The sequence below is a fragment of the Panthera uncia genome, chromosome A2, assembly GCF_023721935.1.
Source record: "Panthera uncia isolate 11264 chromosome A2, Puncia_PCG_1.0, whole genome shotgun sequence".
Taxonomy (NCBI): Eukaryota; Metazoa; Chordata; class Mammalia; order Carnivora; family Felidae; genus Panthera; species Panthera uncia.
Window position 1 is genome coordinate 142,623,376 of NC_064816.1, and position 18,891 is coordinate 142,642,266.

Below are 18,891 nucleotides of genomic sequence, written 5' to 3' on the forward strand. Positions count from 1 at the left end.
GAAGGGGTGCTGGTGAGGTGGGGGTTGGGGTGGGGTTAAGGAGGTCATGGGAAGGGGTGCTGGTGAGGGGGGAAGGCAGAATGAATGTGGGTTCTGGGATAGAAATGACAGGGTGCCCGCGTACAGGGAGAGGGCAGGCCATAGTAGAAACACCGGCTGCCACAGAACCCGTACAAGAAATGAGAGAGGTGACCCAGCCATTTTGTGTAATTTTCACAACAATACCATGGGGTAGATGTAAGTATTATCACCCCCGTTTTAGAAATCAAGACACTGAGGCACAGGAAGGTTAAGGAACTCACCCAAGTTTGCCCAGTGAGTGGCCACGCTGCCACTGGGCCAGCTGGGGGCCCTGGGCCTGGGAGCCACAGCAGCTTCCCTGGGGCCAGGCCAGCCACCGCAGGTTTGGATTGGGACCCAGCCTTTCAGATTTAGAGGGCTGTGCTCTCACCCTGCAGGACAGACTTCCACAAGCGGCCTGGAGTCTGCCCACAGAGGTCTAGCCGGGCAACAACCATGGTCACGAGGTCTGTAGCCCGCGCCGGTCAGGTCGCCAATGGCTGGGACTCACCATGAAGTAATAGAGTTGTGAGGACCGGGCCATGAACTCGGGCCGACACACGGCCACACAGATCTCCACGAAGCCTGCGTGCTGGCTCGGCTTGGCCTCCCCCATCTCACACACGATCCTGCAGAGAGGAGAGGACAGACCCTGTGGTCACAGGACTCCCAGATGTGACCCCTGGGCCCCATACCTACCCAGGCCTTTTCTCTGCAGTAGGGTCTCAGGGGTGGGCAGGGGAGGAGGAGGGGAAAGACACCCGATTCTTCCCTGCAAGGCTCCCCTTTGGTTCTCAGGAAATGAGGAAATACAACCTACAGGGGTCTCCTTGGAGACCCTTGGAAAGTGAGGAGTCTAGGGGAGGGTCCCTGTGTCCTGACCCTAGACACCCACTCCCTCGTTCAGGAATTGTCCACTGAATTGTGAATCAGAGGGTGGGAAATGTTTCAGCCAAATAGCACAGGGAACACCGCTGGCGTGGCCCATAGAGGTAGTGACCTTCCCAAGGGCCCACAGCATGTCAGACAGGGACCCTGGAGCAGACTTAATTAAGGTTTTCAGACCCTCACTCAGGGGCACTTCATTCCCACTGCATGGACTGCCTCAGTGGAGTATTTTCTGCCCCCACCCTGGTGCCAGCTGGCCACTTGGCTGGATGGAGAGACTCGTGCTTGGGGGGAGGGGGAAGGATGGAGGAGAGTCACACATTTGTCCCTTTTAAAAATGCTCATTGTTTTAATTACAAAATTTGTTCATACCCCTCAAAAACAGAAGTGCGACAGTAAAATTAAGTGTCCCTTTTTCACTCCTAATCTCTCACAAAAGCTTGGTGTATATGTATATATCCTCATAGACCTTTCTCTAGACCTATGCAAACACATATAGTGTGTGTGTGTGCGTGTGTATACACACACACACACAAGATCAATATATAATTAAGATCTCTATTTTACAAATGAAGAAACTGAGACACAGAAAAAGTTAGGCAACTTGCCCGAATATATATATTTGCAAATATACACACACACGTTCTACTCAGAGACACAGCGTGGATTTGCCTCGTGTCAGGCACAGCCCTCCTGTATTCTTCCTGACAGCTTCATTGCAGTTCATACTACGGCTGCACCATTATTTATTTAACTATCCTCCTCCTGATGTACATTTAACTTATCCTGATTTTTCTCCTACTCCACATAACCCTGCAAAATGAACCAACTTTTTACACATACGTCCCGAAGCATTGCATATTTATTAGAATAAATCTCTGAGGAGGGAGCTTGCGGGGTCATTGTTTAGGCATTCAATGTTTGATAGGTAGAAGAAAATAATGGTCCAAAAGGGTTGTTACCAATTTGTACTTCCGTCAAAAGCAACAGAGGGAGATTCTTTCACTCTTTTTCCAAAGCTAGATATTATCAATCCTTTGACAGTTTTTCCAATGTAATAGGGAAAAAAGATCTCCTTTTTGTTTTCATTGTTATTTCCCTGATTACCAGTCACGTAGATAGTTTCAAGCATGTGTGTGTGGTGTAAAAAATCTTAGATAGCCTTTCCTTTGATTTGTCTGAAGCTGTCTCCTTATATTGCTAATGGATTGTCTTTTTGTGGGAGCTTCTGAATGAGCAGTATTAACTTTTGTCTGTAGTAAGTATTGCAATTATTCTCTCTTAGCCTGTCATCTGTCTTTCAACTTTGTTTGTAATGTCTTTTGCTCCACTAACATTTAAAAGTATCTGTGGTAAAACTGCTCCTTCTTTTACTTTGTGGCTTCCAGTTTCTGTGTCTGTCTTAGAAAGAACTTCTGGGTGAGAGTCCAGTAAAAAGATATGCCTTTCTGTCCAGATAGCATACCTGGCACACGTCCAGTGTAAAGAAAAAATAGAAAGTATATGAAAACACTTGCCGTACATATACCTCCTCCCACCCCATTTCAACCATCCAGAAGTATCTGTTGTCAGCATTTTGATGTACATGTTTTCAGACTTCTTTATCTTTTATAGAATTAATTAGAAACTCTAGTCTGCTTGGTAAATGATGTTCTCACTAATACACCTTTAGTATACACCTGGTCACGATTCTTCTGTAATATCAGATCTCATGGCTATATAGTTACCTGCCTGTGGATGTACAATAATTGATGGGATTGATTAATTCCCTATTTTAAAATACACAAATTGCTTCTAAATTTCCACTGTTAAAAATAAGGCCGGGGCGCCTGGGTGGCGCAGTAGGTTAGGCGTCCGACTTCGGCTCAGGTCACGATCTCGCGGTCCGTGAGTTCGAGCCCCGCGTCGGGCTCTGGGCTGATGGCTCAGAGCCTGGAACCTGCTTCCGATTCTGTGTCTCCTTCTCTCTCTGCCCCTCCCCCCTTCATGCTCTGTCTCTCTCTGTCTCAAAAGTAAATAAAAAAACGTTAAAAAAAAAAAAAAAATAAGGCCCAAATAAGTATTCTTGCAAATAAATATTTGTGCATTCTGGTTATTTAAGTAAAGTTCTAGAAATATTATGACCAGACTGAAGACTTTCAATCCACACTTCTAAATTTCTTTCCACAAAATTTGTCCCAATTTACATTCTCAATATGAATGTATGAATATGTTATTTCTCCTGCTTCTCATCTGCACTGGACATTGATTTTTAAAAATTGTTCCCCATTATTTTAATTTTCATTTCATTGATTACTAATGATTTTAACTTTTTTACATGGCTTTTGGTTCTTTGTCTACTTTGTGAATTGCACAGTCATGCTCTTTGCTCATTTTCTGATATTTACTTTTTTTTTTTAATGGAACCTCTTTGTATGTTAAGAAAAAGCATGTATTAACTCTAATTGGTTATAACAATAGTCCCAGTTTATCATTCATATTTTTCTTTGATTTTTGATGAACAAATTTTAAGTTTTATATACTCCAATCCCCTGATCTTTTTCTTTATAATTTTTTTCTTTTGCTGTTATGCTTAGCACAGTTATACTTCCCTTATTTGAAATCAAATAAATTCTCACCTGCATTTTCTTCTAGTCATTCCACAGATTTATTTTTGTCACTTAATTCATTAATCCATCTGGAATTTATTTTGGCATATAATGTGAAATAAGAGTCTGGTGTATATTTTTTTCAGGGAGTTAATGAGGACCACTTATTGAATGATCTTTGCTTCCCTTGCTGATTTGAAATGTCACCTTTATCACATCGCTGACTTTTTATGTATCAGGATTCTTTTCCTGGGTATTCTATCTTATTCCACTGATCTAACTAGTACCACAATATTTCAATCATGTGACTTTATAGTAATATATTTTCTATCTGGCTTTGCAGGTCCAGAGTAGGGCATTTTGAAGTTCCCCAAATCACAATATATCAGTAGCAGTTTGGTTTTGGTTTTGTTCTAGGAAGGACTCAGAAAGTTGAAGGAGCCACAGAAAGATCTTTGGGCAAATAAGCAGTGACAGACCATGAGGTGAGTTCTATCAAGAATAGATCCTTCTATCATAGCATCTACTAAGAGCACTTTAGGAAGATCTGGAGGGAAATCAGGAGGAAGTGAGGATGGTGGTACTGATGGTTCCAGAATCACGAAACCTGCGCAAGACCAGCAAGCTGACAGGTAAACCGCACTGACATACCCATGGGAGACCTGCAAAGAGTCAGTAACTCACGCACACAGGACAGGTGGTAAGGTGTCACTCTGGGAGGGGCAGCAAGATGGTATAGAAGATAGGTTCTATCGTGCTGGTAAACATTTCATGGGAGAGTCTGCTGGGCTGGAGAATTGTGCTTACTTATTTCCAAGGCAATGATACATGACTCACAAACGTCCTCTAACAGGTGGATTGGGAGGTAAAGGTCAATCATGGAATGACCCACTCCAGGCACCAGCAAACTGCACGGAGAAAAAAACAATCCAAAATTCCCACAGGCCAGAGAGTGGGTGTGGGGTTTCATTTTCAGTCTCCACAGAAAGGACCAGAGGTTTAGCTTCTTTCATAATTGGAGGACATGAGTGGGGTTGGGGACTGCAGGGGGTCGGGAACTGAACTCACACTTCTCTTGCAGAGTTTCATTTTGCTTTGTCTCACCACTACCCACAGTCACACCCCAAGGAGGTAGTGATCACTTTTCTCTTCCCTCCCAGCCCCATGTCCCCCTCCCCTTTCTACACTTGCCAATATGGTAGCTAGCTAGTTCAGGGGTGGGGAGTACACTAGAATATTAGGGGCATTCTACTCCCCCCACCCCAAGGGTCTCTAGCACCTTTTGCCATTGGCTGTCAATTGTTGGCCAGGGAAGGGGGGTCGACAACAAGAGAGAGCCGTCTCGTGTGGCTTCCACTTACTGTTCTGCAGGGATGTAGCCATCCACTAAAGGGCTGCACTCCACACCGGCCACCTTCACATGGGAGGCGATGTCCCGGAATTCCAGACCCAGGTTCTCCCCTCGGATGGTGACCTTGGTGCCCCCTTCCCGAGGACCCGTGACTGGGATTATCTGGAGGAAGGAAGCGCGGTAATTTGACAGGCACCGAGAGAGAGCCATTACTCATTTGCTGGTGGGGCAAGGAGAGGCTTCTGGCTCTTACCCCTCTCTGCCCCATTCCCTGAGTTGGGCCCCTGTCCACAAGGGCACCCAGGTCTGGGACGCTTAATGGCAGGAACTTCGGGTAGAGAAGTCCGTGTTTGGGTGTGGTATTAGGAGCAGTGTTCAAATCCCCTCATTCACCTTCCTAGTTTGTGGAAGAGATGAGGGGATGGAACATGATATACACCATTCTCGGGTGATTCATAGGAAATCACGGAATAAAGCCTCCCGGCATTTGCTTGTGTTGTTTCATTCTAACGGAAAATGAACAACCCTCTTGATGCCCACCGCCCTCCGCACTATGGCAAACCACCAAGTTTTCAAGATCCTTCTCAAATGTCACTTCCCCATAACCAGTTGTCCCTTCTCTCTCCACTGACATGTAATGCTCCTGTCATGGTAACAATCACTGGTGTCTGATTCCTCATCCTTCAGATCCTGTGTCTCTGAGCTCAGGGATGGTGTCTTACTTCCCATGGACTTCTCAGTGATGGCACTATATTTATCTCTCAAGTTGCCATTGGGCTGAAAACCACAACTACCCAAGCATCTTCCTGGATTTAGAAGAGCATTTGTCACAAGCCCTTTGCCTTCATTGTCTGGCTTGGTTTCTACCAGAGATGGGATTAATTTAGACTTTACCCTCATATACTGGCCAAAATGACTGGCTTTTCCTTCCAAGATGTCACCATTGGTGTTAAAAACCCATGACTGAGACGCTGGGAACCAACAACCAAGGGCCTGCTTTGAGGTAGGTGCCCCGTACAGTTCATGCGATCTAATTATGACATCCCGCAGCAGTGACCCTAGTGGCAGAAGACATTCTGTGCCAGCCTCTCCTGGCATTTGAAAGACCAGAGAAGGGCACATTTCCCATTCCTGGTGTCTCTGAACACCAGCAACTGGATATTGGCCAACACCAATGGGATCGCAACTGAAGGAGCCCAGACGGCCCACCTCTTAATGTTTCCTACTCTCTCCACCGCCAAGGGCCACAACTGGGGGCTCCACCCTGGAGGAGGGTGAGAGAAACCAGGCTGGAGGGGCGGCTTTGCCGGGGAAGTCTGTTCACCTACGAGTTAAGATATTTCCTGCTTCTTACCCATGCGTGCACATGTGCACGAGTGAGCGTGCACATGAGTGTGAGGGTTTTCAAATGCATGTTCCCACTGTAGTGGAAAGACAGATCCCTCGGAGGCAGGGGCCCTTTCTGTGAGAGGGAGGCGGGCAGATATAGGGAGGGCTGGAAGGTGGAGGGTATGTTCTCAAATGCCTGTCCAGCCAGTCCCCAAAGCCCCACTGGCACCTGGCAGGAGTGGCTTCATGATATTCCAGCCCTGGCGTGTTGTCCTGAAAAAGGAGCTTTATCTCTGGCCCAGTCCTTGGTTCCCCGGGCTCCCCGGAGGGCTGACGCCAGTATGGAGCCAGTAAATAGCCTCCGTCACAGGGAGATTTGTTTAATTTGCTATCTCCTCCCTGTGATTTTCTTGGTCTCAGGCCAAGAAGGAAGCAAGTCGTACTGTTTGCTGCAGACACACGGTTAGCATTCACGCGTGGCGGCCCCTGGGGGTGGTTCTGCATTAAAGGCTCTGCGGGTGGGGGAAGTTGTAAAGGAGGGGGACTGGGGCACGTAGGGCTCAGGTGCCCTCCTTCCCCAGGTTAAATGCATGTCTTTTGCCCCAACTCGAGAGCTGCTGTTGAGATTCCTACCCATGTAGGAGACTGAAGTAGAGTCTGAGGGAGACTCCCCGTGTCTGGAAAACCAGGAACGCGGAGGACAAAGGGACTGAAGTGGGGGGGGGGGGGGGGGTGGGGCACATACAGAGGGCCACCACCGTGGGGCCACTATGCTGGAGGAGGTTGTGCACCCGCAAAGGTCAAGCTCCCTCCCTGCCTTTCTCCATCCCTTGTAGGTGTGCACAGCTTGTGAGTGGAGGGGTGAGGGAGTATCTCTATGGGTGTCTTGCCTTTGTGGTGAGAGAGAGCGCTAATCTAGGAATCCAGAGACCAGGGATTCGGGGACCGTTTGATTTATGCTTTGGTGTGAGGGCATTAGCATCTCTGGGCATTACTCTTTGTATCTGGGAAAGGGGGCTGATAACCCTGGCTTTGGCAAGCATTATAACTTGAAATGTGTCCTCTCCCAAATCCACCTGTGGAAGTCCAAATGCTCAGTACCTCCAAACGTGGCCTTATTCGGAGAAAAGGTCTTTTTAGAGGTAATCAAGTTGAAATGAGGTCATTAGGGTGGGTTCTCATCCAGCATGACTGGCGGGTGTCCCCATATGAAGAGGGAATTTGGACAGAGACACACAGAAAGACAATGAGAAAAATTCAGGGAGAAAAGCCAGGAGAGAGGCTGGGGCAGGTCCTCCCGCACAGCCCTCCGAAGGACCGGTCCTGCCCACATCTGGGTCTCAACTTCCAGCCTCCGGAACTGAGAGATAGCAAATTTCTGTCTCTGAAGCCCCTCCGTCTGCGGTACTGTGTGGTGGTAGCCCCAGGAACCATGTGGGGGGGGGGGGTTGCTGTGAGCACGGACAAAGCAAGGGACAGGAAACTGCTTCGCAAACTGTGAAGGACCACACCAACATCTGGCCTATTGTGGTAACTGCCACGGTCAGGTTATTGGATACGTGTGTGTTTGTGAAACTCTGCACAGAGCCACATACCTGTCTATCCTTACTATGTATGCAGGCGAGACAGAACTCCCTTTCCTGTGTTTTTCTCTGCCCCTCCCTGCTTTGTTATTAAAATCAGCAGCCACTAGAGCAAGGGGGCGTTGAGTACCTATAATGTACAAATGCTGTGCTAGAGGCCCAGAGGGTCGCGCTGTTGAGACATACACGCCCCTTCTTTATTGTACCAGGGGAACACGGTGGGAGGTGAGGCCTGAGGGGTCTCTCTGCCAGGAGTGGAGAGTGGGGAGATGAAGACACCAGTGGCTAAATAAACCCCAGGGGCAGTGAACCCCTCGGTGTAGACATGGATGGCAACAGCTTTAACAACGTTGATGATGGACGAAGAGGAGGATGGTGAGATCCCTGTGGGCTGGGCACAGAGCCAGCATTTTGCATGGTTCGGATCTCAGACAATCCTTGTGACTCCTCTGTGAGATGGAACCTTAGACCCCTTGCACACGTGAGGAAGCCGAGGCACGAAGGTAGTGATAAATTAGCCCCGGGATACCCAGCAACTGGCTGGCAGAGCTGGGATTCAAGCCCTGTTCTCGGCACGTTTAGCTCTTCCCTGCCTCTCACTGGTCTTTGCTCCATGACCCATGTCCCCTGAAGTGTGCTCCAAATCCATTTCTGCCATCTACCGGCTTAGGTCTTGCTTTGAGTGAGTCCCAAGGTCTCACCGTTTCCACCTTCTCCACCTCCCGAGGGCTGGGCTCTGTGCCCTGGAACCCCATGCACCCTCTGCTCATGGCTGAATGATCGGTGAGGTTGTCCCCGATGGAGCTTAACAGCCTCATCACCCAGATTCTGAGAGACAAAGGGAGAGTGGCCAGGACTTAGAGTCATTTTTGATACTGTTAACATGGAGACTCCAACAGGACAGTGGAGCCCTTCTCTGTTTTCAACCTTCCTTGATAAGGGAGACAGCCCTGGACCAAACCCACAGCTTCTGCAGAAGCCGGGCAGGAAAACGAGGATGCCCCCAGCCTGCCCTGGTAATCACTGGGGTGGCTGACACGACGGCGGGGCATGGCTGGTGAGGCCCCAGGCCATGGCAGGGCACGGCTCGGCCACCCGGAGCGGCCCAGAGGCCCATGGCTTACCTCTGTGATGCGGGGGTTGGTGCACCTGCTGTTTGCACCCGACAGCTCCAACCACGGGCTCTCGTGAACGGGGCAGTGCTGCCTCAGGGTGCACTGGCCCTGGCTCTGGCACCAGCCGCACTGGAAGTCCGGGTCCGCCTTCAGGCACAGCCCGCAGCTCTCCCGCATGGCTCCGCACTTATAGAGGTGAACTGCGGGCGAAGGGCAGAGGGGAAGCGGGAGGGGATGGGACTGTGGACAAGGAGTGCAGTCCCAGCCTCGGATGATGAGACCCAAGCAGCCGTGTCCCTTTAGCCATTCTGACACAGAGAAGAGCAAAAGAGAACTTGGGCCCCAGGCAGCGAAACTTAATCAGAAGTGGGTCTCCCTCCAGAATCATCAGGGCTCTTGTGGCCAGTCCTGCTCACTCCGCCACACCCAGGACCACTGCCCACGGTGGCCCTGCACCCGAGAGGTCACGGAGCAGTGCACAGGCATAGAGGGCAGGCTCCGAGCCAAAGGGAGAGGGTCACCACTGGGGCAGGGATGGAATAATGTGTGCCCTCTAATGCAGGGCCTCCCCCTCCCTCTGCCCTATCTCCTTGCCGCCGGGGTCCACCTTCCACACCTTTGTTTTGAGCTGGGTTGTCGATGTTGAAGTGCCCGTTCCACACAACTGTCAACTCCACAGGCAGATTGTTGATCTCCATCCCTTCATAGGAATACTGCAGGCAGGTTGGGGGTAGGAAAGAAAAAAGTTGGGTTACAGAAATTTCTAGGGAGAGCTAGCTCTTTGGCCTGGAGCCCGCGAGGTGCTTGGGGCTAAGGACCTGCTGTGACTGTGCCTGTGTTTGAGGGCATGTGTGGGGAAGCATGGTTCGGGGAACAGGGTAGGGCGGAGGGGGGGCAGGATACTAAGGCAGGGGAGGGGCCAGGCCTGGATGGGGCCCATTTGGAATATGGATTCACAGAGCAGATTAGAGCGGAGCTACCCAACCCCCTTCCACGGATGCTGGCTCACACCAGCTGTCGCTTCCCATCTTCCTCCCTCGCTGTCCAGGGGAACCTTGTCGTTAGGCCCCACCAGGCCCTTGATTCAACTTGGGAATGTTAATTCCTAGGACAAGGTCAGAGGGGGTGGGTGCTTTATCAAAGACCTAGAGAGGGCTGATCAATTTCCAGGCAGGGGTAGTGGGTGAAGGCACTAGAAATGAAGGGGCCGTACTCTTCAGGGGCTGAGCTGATGGAGGTTAGGAGTCAGGAGAGCTGGATGTGGCTTAGAGGTGAGGTGGGAAATCCTGTGGACACCCTAGGGACCAAACCTGGGAATTTGGGTCAAGACTCCAAAGGCATGCACTGGCTCAGAGAGGCCAGGCCCCAGCTCTGTGGCTGCCCATGCGGGAGCTACCTCTAGGCCTGGACAGGGTCCCTGCCCAGCTCTCTTCGGAATCAGTGCCCCACCTGGCTGGGTCTCATCCTTGGGACAGAGTGCTGGGGCAGGGCAGGGAGGGAACAGGGAGTGCCAGCCCCCCCCACATCTGCCTTCTGAGAGCAGACACTTCTCAATCCCCAGAGAAGGAGGCAGGTGGCAGGGAATCGGAGCCTGCCCAGGGCAGCATTTCCAATCCGTACCTGGTGATTTTCTCATCATTCCACCAGACTCTGCCCTCCACAGGGGGTGAATGGAGGAATGGAACAGAGACAGGTTTTCTGCAGAGGAGGGGCTGAGAGCTGGCAATTTGCTAGAGGGGTTCAGTCCAAGAGACCTGGCCGGAAGTGATGTTTGCAGAGCCAAAGGCTCTTTCAACTCAGTTGAAGTTTGGAGGGGCTGGGGCATGGGGGTGTTGATGGATATTATGGAGGTAGCTGGTGCCCCCTCCCCAGAGCAAGCGAGCTGCTAGCTTCTCACTAAGAGGCTACAGAACCTTGGGAACGCACAGCCTGTGGAGGGTCTCAGGGCTTGAGACGGTGCCTCTGCCTCTGGAGCCTATCCATAGAGACTTCTAGAGGAGATGTTACAATCGTAACCTGGGAAATCGCCCTAAATTCCTGAGTTATTGCTGAGAATGTGCTCCAGTGTGAATACATCATGACACTATCCTCATATACAACATCAGTGGGATGGTTGTCTAGCCTTCTTCAGGCTCTACCCTAGCACTCCCAAATTTTTCACTAACTCCCTGGAGACACGTGCCCAGACCAGGGAGCCACATTCAGTGTTTGCCCCACAGGGGTGGTGGTTTGCTCTGTACCATCCACTCTCTCATAGAATCTCCCCTGTGACCCGCGACACCAGGGTCTGGGCTCAAGCCATAGAATAAAGCAAAGCTCCCCAGCCCTGAAGAAACAACCACAGGGACTTTCATGATCGCTCAGCTCAGCTGGTGACTCATAAGCCCTTTGCCATGTAGTGCAGTTGATCAACTCCCCAGAGATGATGTTCTTTGCTTCTGGGTCAGACGGAGTCCTTCTAAGGCATCCTGAGCTTTCTCACAAAACCTCTTCCTCTCTAGACTGGTGGTTCTCAGGGTGGTCTGTGGGCCACAGTCTTCAGAACCACTTAGGGGGCCTAACCACGGATCCCAGGGCCTCTCCCTACACCTGCCGGGTTGGAAGATGGGAATGCATTTCAAACAGGCAACTCTGTGACTCCAGTACTCTGGGGAGTTAGAGACTCACCACTCACACTCCCTGTGGTCTGCTAGAAGCAGGGGACAGCGGCCTGGTGGTGGAGAGACGTTGCAGGAGCAAGAGACAGGGCGGGGGAGAGGAGGGCGGGAAGGGGAGAGGGACAGACTTTTCCAGATCTGCCTCCCACTCCCTCCCCTAGCCAAGCTCCACTTCCTCTCCTTCCCATCCCTGTTTCCATCTCCCTCCTCCAAGGCCCCAGTGCAGGAAGACTGCTAAGGGAAGGTGCTAAGGGCTGGCTTGAGGCTGTCCTGCCTCTACCTCCCGGAGGGATGCTGGTGGTGCCTAAGTCAGGATCCAAGCCTGGCTCCTGCTTCTCAGGCCTGGGTCTGGCCAGGATTCAATGTGGAAGCAGCAGGTGGTGACCAGGGGCCCCATCAACCAAAGATCAATAGAACCTTCAGGCCTCTCTCAGAAAGGCCCGGAAATCCCCCAGAGATTCTGCATACGTATGCATGTGTGTCTGTGTGCACAGACGTATTCACATGCAGCTGACTTGAGAAGAGCTCACAGCACAAATCTGTTACCTGCGTGTTCACACACGCGTGCACACACATACGGGCACATACCGCAACAGAGGGGTTCCACAGTGACCGCCTGTGTGAATGTGAGCAAATGATGTAAGTCTCGGTTTCCCCATCTGTGACGTGGGAATTATGAACACTGCAGACCCAACAGGACTCTTTTGAGGGTTCAAGATAACCATCCAATGCGCTGAGCACAGTGCCTGTCACAAGGAATGAGCACTCAAATATGACTGTGTGTTTAGTCTACGCGTATACATTTGGGGATGCCATCCAAAAATATGCTTGTGTTCCCTGTGTTTGTGTTTATGTGAAGTAATAATAGCAGGCATTTATTGAGTGTTTATGCACCAGACTCTTGGTACATATGGGATGAACGCACATGAGCATGCTTACGTGTTTTGGAGTGCATGTGTGTGTTTGCATGCATTTAATTTTCAAAGAAAATTGAAAATAAAAGACTTCAAGAATCAAATATGCTTGGCATTGCTTTATCTTTTTATCGCCCATTCCTGGGATCTTGACTATGAAATATTATAGAAGCCATTAACCCCTGGGGCTCCCCACCACCTCCTCCCTCTCTAGGGAGGTCACTGTCATTCCTGGAAGTTTTTTCCCCCGTGACCTGCGTCCTGCAGCAGGAGGGGGCCAACAGCTGGGGAGCCTGGACCACTGGCTCCCATCCCCCAGGAACCCCCACCTCTGCTTCATTTAGCATTTATATAGCTCTCCGCAATCAGCGGGCAGTTAATCTGCACAAAACCCAGAACTAAGGGGAGAATGTTTCAGGCTCTCAGGGGCCAGGAGGTTAAGTGTCTCAATCAAGGTCTGGCACATCACAGCCCAGCTAGGGGATGATGTTGTTCATTACCTCGGGAAAGGGTGAGCCTCTACCTTGTCAAGCAAAGACAAGACCTATTTAATTTGGACATTCTTTCCACTAACCATTCCCTGTTCTGAGCTCTGAGATGTTGTGCTGGAAAATTCTACCATTCAGGCGGACAGATCTGAACAATGGAAGAAGCTTGTGTATCCTCCGAGACCATCCCCAGGACCCCCGATGGCTCAGCAGACCCCTTCCCAGCTGTGTTCCAGTAAAGCAGGGAGGGGGCCAAGTTACCTCCCCATCCTTGTTCTGCACCTGGTAAACTGGGACACGGAGAGGAGATGGGCCGCTGCTGTGGGTTGGTGGAGGCTGGGGGGATGGAGCTGGCTGCCCCCTGCGGCCCCCTTGCTCCTGTGATTGCTGGTGCCTGAGAGGCGGGGACTGGGCACTATTATTAGAAGCACTTGTCATTTCCCTGGAGCCTTGGTCTAAAGGAGGCCAAGAATACCCACAGTTGTTCCTCCCTCCAATTGCTGCCTGTGAGCTGCCCTGTTTTCCTCCTACAACCACTGCTGCACCCCCCCCACCCCCGCACCGAGGGCTCCAGCGATGGCCCAGGGCCTGTCCCCAAAATGTGGCCTGGAGACGAACTGCCTGCCCACCCAGCCTAGTATCCCACCCATGTGGAGTTTTCCTATGTCTCTTTTCCTTCTCTGCTTTCCTCTGAGATCTCTGTCACCCCTCTTCCTCTGTCATCACAAACTCGGGGGTTTTGTTGGATTTCCCCAGTGGCCCCCCTCCATTCCAGAAAGCTCAGGGATTGAAGAAGTGAAACAACAAAACTCTTCCCACAGTCCTGTCTGAGGCACATCAGACCTTGTTCCCAAGGATAGCACCAAGGCTGGGTATAAAGCACTCAGTTGCTATTTTTTGCCCAACCTTTGATTGTGGGGGGGCGGTGTTATGAAGCTGGGTTGAATTTCTGAATTTGATATTTACTTGCTGTGTGACCTGGGGTTGGTCACATGCCCTCTCTGGGCTGCAGAGATTCCCCTCTGTTACAGATCACAAGCAGACACTCTCTCAAGTCTATTCCTGCTCTGGTAATATGTTGTCCTCTATAACTATGGTAACAGAGGCTGGCGGCTGATTATGACCCCAAAGTTTTTTAAGCACGTCACTTGATGGCAAGTGGTATCCTGGCCAAGAACAGCATTTAAACTGAGATCCTTGAAAAAGAGAGGCTCCTGGGAAGAGCCAGGGCTGAGCCCTCCTGAAGCGCATGATATTCCAGCAGGTTCTGGTAGATACAGGGAACTTTTCCTGGAATCTACCCTTTGTGGGGTACACCTCCTGTCTCCTCACATTCTAAGACTTTAAAATGGTACAGAAACAAACTTCCCCATCACCTTCCTCATGAGGGTGTTGAAATAAGAGAGGCTGAGCTGTTTTGGGAGCAGCAACCTTAGTAAGATACTGTAAACCAGCCCATAGCAGGTGGGAGACCTCAGACAGATTCCTAGCTCCAAGGGCCAGAGTTCAGGGTCCTGCAGGGATGGCAGGGGGATGTGCAGGGAGCCTGGGGGTCATGTCCTCTCATTGGTGGTCAGAGCCTGGGGCCACAGGCCTCCAGCCCCAATGTCATGTTTCTACTGTGGTCCTGCTGACACGAGAAGTCTCCTGGAAGTGGATCTGAACTTGCCTGAGCTCCTGCACTCAGGAAGCCAGCCAGCTGGGCAAGACCCCTATGGGGGGCCTGGGGCCTCTCAGGGCTGAAAGCAGATTTGACCGCTGTGTCCTGGGGCATCAGGCTTCCAGATCATGAAATCCCCAAGTAAGGAGCTGTGTGTGACCAGCAGATTTTGTCAATCCCCAGGATTCAACGTCAGACAAGCAGATGTCCAGCAGCACCTCCCCCTTGTCCCTATGGTACTGACCAGGATGTCGGGAGAAGCACCCTGCGGAGGCACCCCAGACGAGGGACCCACCCCACCTGTCAGGGATGCTGGGCTCCATTCTGTGTTCTCAGGAGGCTCCAACTTTGCCCCCACAGTCAGGGCAATGTGACCCCTAGGGGGCTCGTTCATTGAGTCAGGTCTGGCTCAGGAGTGCTGAGGGCCATTCGTAGAAAGGCATTGGGTCCCGAGGCACTGAGTTCTGACCAAGGAGTTTATAGGATGAACTCAGGCTGCTATATGGGGTGCCCTCGTCTGTTTGAGCCGGATGAAGCCCGGGCCCATGAGGCCCAGTCTTGTGTCTGGGGAACAAGGGCTCTCCATCATCAGAGGCCACAGACTCTGTCCTCCCTCTTGGGCCAGGTTCCCTGGGGCAGTGTCTCTGATGAAACAGACTTTTCTATGTCGTTTAAACCCCTATCTGCCTTCTGCTGACTCACATGTGGAGCTCAGGCTTTTTCTTCCCACAGGAACTTGCTTATTTAGGGGAGAATCACTTGAGCCAAACCCTTGGGGCTGGTCTGGTTGGCTTCAGGATTTATGAGGAAACAGGAGGTGTTTAATATCCCATTTGCTTGTGGGTTTAATCTGGAATGCTGCAGAAATCTGCCAAACAGCCTGGCCACCAGGACAGGAGGGAGATGTACCTGTGGGAGCTGTGGGGACACATCTGGGGTTTCAGGGGTTGGGACATTAATTGCCAGTTCAGTCCCTGTAATGCTGAGCGACCTTGGGCAAGCACGTGGGCCTCTCTGACCTCCACTTACGCTTAGAGTTTTTCCGTGAGCTGCTTTGTTCAGGACTCTCCTGGTCCCATATCACATCCCTAAATACAGTCACCACATATAAGCACCCCGCAGCAACAGGAAGGATGAATGGGAGGCAGTGTGACATAGGAGACCCTGAATCCAGGCCCAGCCCCGCCCCTCCCTAGCCATGTGACCTTAGACATTTCGATCTTTTTCTGGGCCGGGGTGGGTTACCCTGAGGCGCATGGAACTTCAGCCCCTTCTCAGGCCTGCCTATATATCAAATTTTGTATTTATTACGTTTTATTCATAAAAGAGGGTCCCCCAGATTGTATAAGTTTCCGCCCCATGAATCTAGGACCTGCCCCTGCTTCTGGGCCTCCAGGTTTTCATTCGCACGGTGAGGAAGAATATTAAGGTTTCCTACAGTTTGAACATGTTATGAGTCTATAAGCCTCATGTTTGTCTCTGAGCGGTCTGGGTGCATACAGGTGGCCGAGAAAGAGAATGAGAGAGAGAACAGAGCAGTGGCTGGGGAGACCACACGGTCGGCAGGGGAGCAGCCACGCAGGAAAGGTGATGCAGGGGCTGCTGACCTGTCTTTCGTCGGGCATGGGCTTGATGTGGATGTTCTAAGCCCCGGGCAGGTTTGTGCTGATCCAAGCAGCACCCCTCTGGCTAGCTGCATCCTGTTCCACTGCTCCCTTTGCAGGTGTTTGGTCTGTCTTGCTGGGAAATGGCCTCTGTGCAGATACGAAGGGAGCAGCGGGCCTCTGCCGGCTCACATGAGGCCCCCGGGTCAGCCCCGGTGGGAAGACAGGGCCCAGGGACTCCAGAGCTGGTCTCTGGAAGGAGGATGGACATGGATGTTCCCGGAGCCGAACACACCCTGCAAACACCTCTCTCTGTCCACGGACAGCACTCAGCAGCCCCATGGCTGGTCCATCATCCCCTGCCACCGCGGCCCCTGCCTTTGACAGAGGACCCTCTTTGCCATAACCATGGGCAGACAGACCTCAGAGCCTAGCACTCTGCCGGGGTGGGCGTAAGAGGCTGAGCCGGGCAAGCAAGGTCGGGGGAGCAGTGAGGCAGGGAGCTCGTTTTGTGGGTGTTTGGGGAAGCCCTGCAGAGCTGAGCTGATTTGGGGGTGCAGGAGGGGGGCTCAGGCGGCCCGGGAGCGGCAGGGCTAGAGGCACTCACAGAGGTGTTCTGGCACTGCACGCTGGAGCTGTTGAAGCGTAGGGCGGGCACCCTCTGCTCGCTGCCCTGGATGTTGAGGATGCATTCATACCCGCGCTGCCCAGACTGTGGCTGGGGAAGGTTCTTGGCCTTGAGAGTGATTGGCTTGATCACCTCCACAGGTACCAGGATCTTGTCCACTCGCAGCAGCTGGGGGCAGTCCTGGAACAGACAGCACAGCTCAGGCTGGGGAGCGGGAAGCCAAAGGTGCAGGGGCCTCTCCGGACCCAGCCCCGATGTTTGCCCTGCTCCACCCTCCCTCGGACACACCCACAGAAGGTTCAAGGCACTGGGGCCCATCCTCAGCCTCTGTGTGGGAGGGAATGGTCCGAGAAATCCCAGACTCTACAGTCACCTCCTGGAGGCCACTTCTCACTGAGGTTGTCTCCTGCCCTCTTCAGTTTTCAGTTTAATGCCCTCCAGACTCTGACACTCCTGGTTGCCTCTTCCCAGCACCCCTCCGACCCTAGTGGAGACACACTCAGCTGCTGGGTGTCCCGGGTCGCACTTCGGGCTTCAGTCCTAGGCTGCCAAGAGTTGGGACAGAGAGACCCACCAGAAGTGAGCTGTGGGCCCCAGCTCTGGAATGTGAGTCTGGACCACAGCAGGGGGGGGGTGGGCAGGAGGGTCTTCCATACGTGGCTGAGTTTGGCAATTGGGAATGTTCTGGAATGAGGCCCAGAGGCCTTTTAAGATCCAGAAGCTTCTGACTGCCCTCTGAGGTTGGCCTGACCCCAAGGAAATGCCCCTCAGAGAAGACACACAGGGAGAACCCCTGGGATGCTAGCAATGAACACACTCATTCCTCAGGCTGAGTGGGGTCCATTGGGCCTTGGGGGAGGGAGGAAATGACTGGGCCCTTTTCCCTGAGGCAATCAGCTCTGTCCAGGAAGGGCTGGGAGGCGGGGAATGGGTCAAATATGGAGTGTGGGTGTTCTGTCCTCTTTGCAGAGGTAGGGGCTGGCGTGTGGCTGGATTCTGAGGAGCCGAGTAGAAGAGAGTCAGTATGCCAGCCCTGATCGGCATGGGCAGGAGTGAGGACACAAGCAGGGCCTGGGTCCCCCCAGACAGACCATCCCCCAGACTACTGCTGTGGCACTGTTCGGGGCATGCTGAGACAGATGGCTTAAAAGCACGGTATACACATCCTTCCTGAGGATGCTGCCCTCAGCAGAGGCTGCTGGCTCCTGACCCCAGCACTCCTCCTCAGCAGACTGAGGCAGAAAGGAGGTTGAGGCAGAACAGCAGACTGGAGGGGTTGCAGGCAATCAGGCAACTGGCAGCTGTCCCTCCTGGGTCTGAAGGCAAACATGAACCCCTTCTGTCACTGAAAACTAGGAGGGAGAAGACCCACACTCTAGTGCCTCCTGAGCTTCTGGACAGCTACGGAACCCTGAATACATCACATCCCCACTTGGAGACTCAACTTCCTTATCTCTCGATCCGATGGTCTCCAACCACCCATTCAGCTCTTACCAGTCCTGATTCCATGATTTGGGGTGGTCTCACCTCTGTCCTTCTGGATTACCATGGAGCCTGACCAGAGAGGAGCAAGTGTCCCAGGCCCATGAAACTAACCCCCCTCTCTCCTTCAGGCTGCCCATACCTTTATTTTAAAAGGCAGGTAGGAGAGGAGCAGCAGATCAGGCAAGCCCACTTCTGGATATATACCCAAAAGAGTTGAGAGCAGAGACTAGAACAGATGCTCGCTCACTCATGTTTGTAGTAACATTATTCACAACAGCCAAAAGGTGTGGAAGTAGCTCAAGTGTCCACGAGTGGATGAATGGATAAACAACATGTGATATATACTTACAAAGGAATAGGATTCCATCTGAAAAGGAAGAAAAAATTTTCTTCTTCTTATTATTTGGGAGAGAGAGAGAGAGAGAGAGAGAGAGCACTTGCTAGGAGGGGAGAGGGGCAGAGGGAGAAAGAGAATCTTAAGCAGGTTCCACAATCAGCGTGGAGCCCGACACGGGGCTCGATCCCATGATTCTGGGATCAT

General features: G+C 51.9%; 1 protein-coding gene across 1 annotated transcript in view; it reads right to left on the reverse strand.

Moving 5' to 3' along the window:
- The window catches only part of PLXNA4 (plexin A4), a 437,585-nt gene that overhangs the window by 65,591 nt on the left and 353,103 nt on the right, over positions 1 to 18,891 (reverse strand). The window contains exons 10-14 of the mRNA XM_049641872.1: positions 16,845 to 17,045; positions 9,531 to 9,627; positions 8,924 to 9,114; positions 4,898 to 5,049; positions 572 to 689 (exon numbers count right to left, since the gene is read on the reverse strand). Coding sequence (XP_049497829.1) covers positions 572 to 689; positions 4,898 to 5,049; positions 8,924 to 9,114; positions 9,531 to 9,627; positions 16,845 to 17,045 — 759 coding nt within the window. The remainder of the gene's footprint in view (positions 1 to 571; positions 690 to 4,897; positions 5,050 to 8,923; positions 9,115 to 9,530; positions 9,628 to 16,844; positions 17,046 to 18,891) is intronic.